At 38.6% G+C, this 6,063-nt stretch overlaps 1 protein-coding gene across 1 annotated transcript; it reads right to left on the bottom strand.

Annotated features, from left to right (window-relative positions):
• Window positions 1-756: 756 nt before the first annotated feature.
• On the bottom strand, window positions 757-5,354 carry cysltr2b (cysteinyl leukotriene receptor 2b). The gene is made up of 2 exons (XM_079885514.1): window positions 5,223-5,354; window positions 757-1,921 (listed from the first exon to the last, which is right to left on the bottom strand). Exon 2 carries the CDS (start codon window positions 1,903-1,905, stop codon window positions 868-870), a length of 1,038 nt encoding a protein of 345 aa, XP_079741640.1. The 5' UTR covers window positions 1,906-1,921; window positions 5,223-5,354; the 3' UTR covers window positions 757-867.
• Between the last annotated feature and the right edge of the window lie 709 nt (window positions 5,355-6,063).

The raw sequence follows: 6,063 nt of genomic DNA, 5'->3' as shown, positions 1-6,063 counted from the left end.
GGGACAGCAGCATTTGTCCAAATTTTAATCTTAACCGTTCTATTTCACCAGAAACGATCTGTAAACAGGGATTTAAGTTGTAAAATACCGAACTTGTCCTTTAAATATCCATTTGATTCAAATCTTTTGTTCTAAAATTAATTGATAATTCCTTAAAGGGATAGTTCACTTAAAAACACAAAAGATACAGTGCTTTGAAGAGCATACAGCAATGTTACAACATGTTAATGGCTTCATTTTGGGGTTAACCATCTATAAAAATGAGCCAATGTTGACATAGAGTAAGAGCAAGAGTGTTTTGGTCTGAAAAATTTGATGGGAAATATTGATTTCACACTGAAAATGTAGACATTGTGAGACATTGTCTGAAACTCTAGAGGAAACACAAGCAAAATAAGATATTTTTCCTCAGGAGAAACATCTCAGAAGCAGAAGACATTATTTCTCAAAATATTTTAAAGAGATCTCATTTATCGTCAGCAGTGTTTCCATCCATGTACTGTATTTTATGCCAATTCTTTTGGTTTCGCATGAAATAAAACATAAGGAAACTTAAGATTTAACTTAAAACTAAAAAAAAAAAAGCTCAATTAAGGCGGATCATTTTATTATCCAATAAGAGGACCTGCACATAAACTACAATGGAAACACATTTTCTACATCAGTTTCTCCATGTGCAACAAAAGAAAAAATATTCATAAGCAAAATTCACATTAGTTCAATTCATAACAGTTGTTGGAAACATAGCTTTAGTGACTTTCTGGAGGTTAATCAAGGTCTTCCTGCATGGGACCACAAGTCCAACACAGATCAAATCTTTTTCCAGGAATTTCCCCCTCAAGTCCCGACAGGACCCAACTAAGAGCTCTATATCGGTGTGAATCTTCCCTCTATATCACGGTTTATCTTCTCCAACACTTTCACATTCTGCTCAATTATACAACTCTGTCTTCTAGGTGTATGCTGTCGCCAAAAGTTAATAAAGTTTTCCCCTACGAAAAAGAAAAGCAGCGGATCCAGGCAACTGTTTCCCGAGGCCAGAACGTGTGTGATGACCGCGGCCTTTCTCAGGGTTTCAATATAATTGCAGGACTCTCCGTAACCGTTGTTTTCAACGTGCATCTCCGCCTCCAAAAATAGAGTTCGGACGATGTGATACGGCATAAAGCACACGAGGAAAATCAGCAGAACGATGATCACGAGAGAACAGGACTTCTTGTGATTGAACTGAGACCTTTGATTCTGCCGGGTCTTCTTGAGCTTCAGCAAATAAAAGGCCGCAAAAATGTAACAGACCGAGATGACCGCGAAGGGCATGACGAAGCCTAAAAACAAGGTGCCTCGATTTAACGCGATAATGGTGCTCAACTGGGACGGGTTCAGTTCTAGGCATTTGATCCGTCCAGACTCCTCCTCAGAAGTTCCGGCTCCCAGGAGCGGGATGGACATCAGGGACACGATCACCCAGATGACGATGCATATCGTCCAGGCTCTCCGAGAGTTTTGCCAGCGCACGTATGCGAACGGCTTCACGATGGCCACGAAGCGAACCATGCTCAGGACCGCGAGCAAGTAGACGCTGCCGTACATGTTGATGTAGAAGACGTAGGACATGATCCGACAGGTGACGTCTCCGAAGGCCCAGTGGGAGTGCATGAGATAGTAGGCGGCTCGGAAGGGCAACGAACACACCATCATCAGATCGGACAGAAGGAGATTGATCATAAGGATGTTGACTGGAGAAAGAGGCACTTTTCTTCTCAACGAAGAGGAAATGAAGAAGAACAAGGATATGAGGTTGCAAACAAGCCCAAGGGAAAACATGAACAGATAAGCAATTGGGTAGACAGTGTGCTTGAATTCACTGATGGAGCAGTTATTTGACGTGACATTCTGATCCCCCATGGTTGGGTCGGGAATTCTGTGAACAGGACATACAGTAAATCAAAGAGATCACATTAGAGAATGATATGGAATTTGAATCATTTTCAAACTAGACAGCCTAATGGGTGTTTGTTCAATGTCAGGCTCTATGTTTCCAAGGCTTCGATTAAAACTAACAGATTTTTAACTTTACTTTGCGATCTTTTCACAATGCCTTTATTATGTACAGTTTTTCCTCAATCGCTTTAGCTCAATTCTTCAAAATATCTTTTTTTGTGTTCAACAGTTTAGAAAGAAGCTCATACAGGTTTGAAAAAACATGAGGGCGAGTAAGTAATGGCAAATGTTTCCTTTTTGGGTGAACTAACCCTCGAACTTACCATTAATATGCAAATTAGCCCCGCCTCCACTCAATCACACTAGCTCAGAGATTCCACTTGGTTAACCATAGTAAATGCTACACATGGAAATATTGATTCAATATAACCATATATGATTGAACCTGAAACTGTATCAGAATGTGTTTTATGTATCGTTCTCTACAACGTCGGACACATAACGGTATTTGATACGATTAGCCTTTTGCTTGACTAAGTTATCAAACAGCTAATAAGGTCTTGCTAATGTTACACAAACCATGTTCCCGATCAACATCTCAGAGTCAGGCAACTGTCAACTGTCTAAAAATCAGCATCCTTAGAACATCAAAGATCAGGGGTGTCCAATCCTGCTCCTGAAGGGCCACTGTCCTGCAGAGTTTCTCCAACCCTAAACACATGATCACATGCTAATCAAGCTCTTCAGACCAGGCTGTGTTCGAAATCTCCTCCTAAAACCTTAAATAGGGCACTATTTGAGGGGACAGCCATTTGGTGTCCAAAATCATAGTGGACGTTATCGAGTGCACTCATTCATACACCGATCAGTCTGCACTGCTCAAGTCAAACACACCTAACAGCTAGAGAATACCCATAATGCACTGAGAGAGTCACGCACCGAATTAATTCCCACGTCTGAAGATGGCACCTGCAGCTGAATCATCCACCCATCCATTTTCCAAAACCGCTGGTCCAATGTGGCTACAGCGTAATATCATACAGGCATACATTCCTTTTTAATTGATTATTAAATTGTCTGATTAAGGTTTATACATCCTAGTTTTCATGACAGAGTTCAAGATAAATCCCTTCATTACCAATGGAGCTGCCAGTTTGCTAAGTTTCAAATAATTATTAAACAGAAACCTATGCAAAAGCGGCAGCCCTTCTGACGCACTCAGTGTCCGAATTCACTCACTCGTTTTCCTTCTCTCCTTCAAGTGGGCTATATTAATGGAGTAATGTAGGGAATTTGAATGAGGATATAGGGGGGCGATTTCGAACACAGCCACTAGAAACTTCCAGGCAAGTGTGTTGGAGCTAAAGTGTGCAGGACGTTGGCCCTCTCCCTGTCATAGAAAGTCCGTGGAGAAAAGCCCCACATGTTGACGGGATTGGATTGGTTACATTAGTAGGAAACGGGCGATTTCAAACCGCGTTTGTGTCTTTGGTTCTCTGCAGTTTTAAGGAGAAAATACTCAGCAATGGTGTTGACTAAACACCACAACATAGACATATTAACAACATTAAACACTTGGTTTTCACCACATGGTGTCTTTAACACCCCAAAAAGCTAGTCTTAACCCATTTTGCACATGACATGCTCCATCTGTATACTAAGTGCATTGTCAGTAAATCACCCACAGAGCTTTTATTTCCCATCGGCGCTTTTATGGCTTTGTGGTCTCGTGCTAATTTGTCCTGTTTTGTACTGGCCCTTAGTTTCGTGTTCAAACCAGATTTGAATTTCCTAATTGTTTAAGCAAATTGCACATTTGTCTGAGCCATTGCACGCAAAATGATCCATTCAGTTATCAATTTCAGTCAAACATTTATATTCCACAAATGTGTCTATGAAATTAAATGTTTGTGATGTCTGCTAAACTGGCAAATGACCTGCGAGAAATAGGATCACACTCTTGTGTAAGACATGTTCCTGGATCAACATATTTTGTCGAGGAATAAAATTCCTGTCCGAAAATGTAGTCCTAACCCATAAATCCAACCCCACCCGTAACTTCTCTCTAAAACCAGAGGGAAATGATATGTGAAAACACTGATGTGGAAGCACTTAACTCCGATTGTAAGCCTAAACTTGACATAAACTGTAAACTTGTCCCTCAAATCTGATTGGTTGGTATGACGCTGCACTTGATGAAATCACGTTGTTTATCAAGGAGACAGTGAAGGGTTGAAATGCGTGAAGAAAATAAAGCAAAAACAAGGGTAAATGCCACTTGAAATCTAAATATCTTATATTGTGCATAGTTTTCAATCGAGCTATAAAAATGGTGAAGAAACATTTTTCCTTTAGAAATTAGTAGTAAATTTGACTAAGAACGTGTTGAATTAAACATTTTAGTATTTCACTACGTACTCCACTGACCTTTGTTTTATTTACATCTTACAACAAAAAAAAACACCAACGTTTTTTTTACAATGATTTTGTCAAATTATGACAAAAATCTAAATATGACATAAATGTGTGTATTTAGGACACATAAAATGATAGTTATGAGATTTACCTTAAGAAAAACAAAGGGATTAGCCATTTTTATTCCAAATCCAAAATGTTAAAAAATGGTCATTTCCATCACAGTCATTTCCACCACAGAACACTGTTGAGAACACGCAGTTGATTTCTAAACAGTCAAAACCATCTATTCATTAGTTGGATAAATTTTCATTTTATAACACAATCTGGTATTGATTATCCAAGGTCAAATAGAAAGGAAAAGTGCACATCTGATATCTGCCAAAGGCAAAAGCACTTGAGTAAGAATATCCTATTTCAGCACAACAGCCCAAAGCACTCAACTATGACTGATCAAAAACTGTACGAGTTTGTACTGACATGCAAAGAAAAACTAGGAAAATTAATGCAAAAAAGGGAAAGTTTGTATTATTAAGAGATTTCTTTTCCAGTTACAGCTGTTGATGTTGTTGATAACAGCCTGTTCAAAGTATTGTTCACTTAAATGCTGCCTTGCACCAAACACAACATTTAAACACATGCCATATACATGCTTTATATTATTGAACAAAGACCCATAAGGAATACATTTTTAGATCATTTGTCTGCCTCAGGGAAGAGATAAATCCAAATTATCTAGAACAGTCTAAAAAGAGATACTTTTAACACCATTGTCGTTATAATAAATTATAAGAATGCATATGGTAAAATGACAGTATACGCTTCCAATAGTCCATTGAAACATCTAAAACATCTAATGCACATACCTGTAAGAGGTTGCCAAAAAAAAAATTTATCCAAAATTTCCAGTTCCCACAAATATACGCTAAATCCTATGCAGCAGGAAGACTGGTGAGATGAAGCCATATAAAGGCATGACTCTACATGACTGCTGCTCTAGAGAAATGACTCGATTTCACAGACTACAGACACACCCATTCCTGATCTTGTGCTTGAGGTATCAAATGAAGAGATGCATATAAGCATACAGATAGATAGATCGATAGATTGATAGATTGATAGATAGATAGATAGATAGATAGATAGATAGATAGATAGATAGATAGATAGATAGATAGATAGATAGATAGATAGATAGATAGATAGTCTCTCGAACATGGTAGATGATGATGATGTTGTTTTTATTTTATTAACATTAATGACACAGACAAAAGCAGGAATATTAGGCTGCTGTTACTTTAAGACTGAATGCACAGACCAAATATACTGACACACATCCGGTTTCTTTCTCAACTGTTCACTGACATAACCGAAATAATACTTGCCGAGATGGGTATTTTGAAGTAATTTTGTATGTGTATGTGTCCGTTCAAGTGCAAGTAAACTCAAAAGAGGAATCAATTCGGTGTTCGAGCGCTCTCTCTCTCTCTCTCTCTCTCTCTCTCTCTCTGTGTGCGCGGTTCGTGAGGCTGTGCGCACAGATAACACAGTCATGTTTGTCTGATCCAAGATAAACTCAGTTTGTGTGTATACATGATCCAGTCTAGTGATTTCCTTGTTGATGCATGGCATTTCCTGAATTCCCAAAATGAAGTGTTTCTTCAGTCATAAAATACTGAGTTAAGATTTTTTGAGGAGGATTTATGG

The sequence above is a fragment of the Squalius cephalus genome (genome assembly GCF_949319135.1).
Source record: "Squalius cephalus genome assembly, chromosome: 11".
Classification (NCBI taxonomy): Eukaryota; Metazoa; Chordata; class Actinopteri; order Cypriniformes; family Leuciscidae; genus Squalius; species Squalius cephalus.
This window is presented reverse-complemented; position numbering and strand designations above follow the sequence as displayed.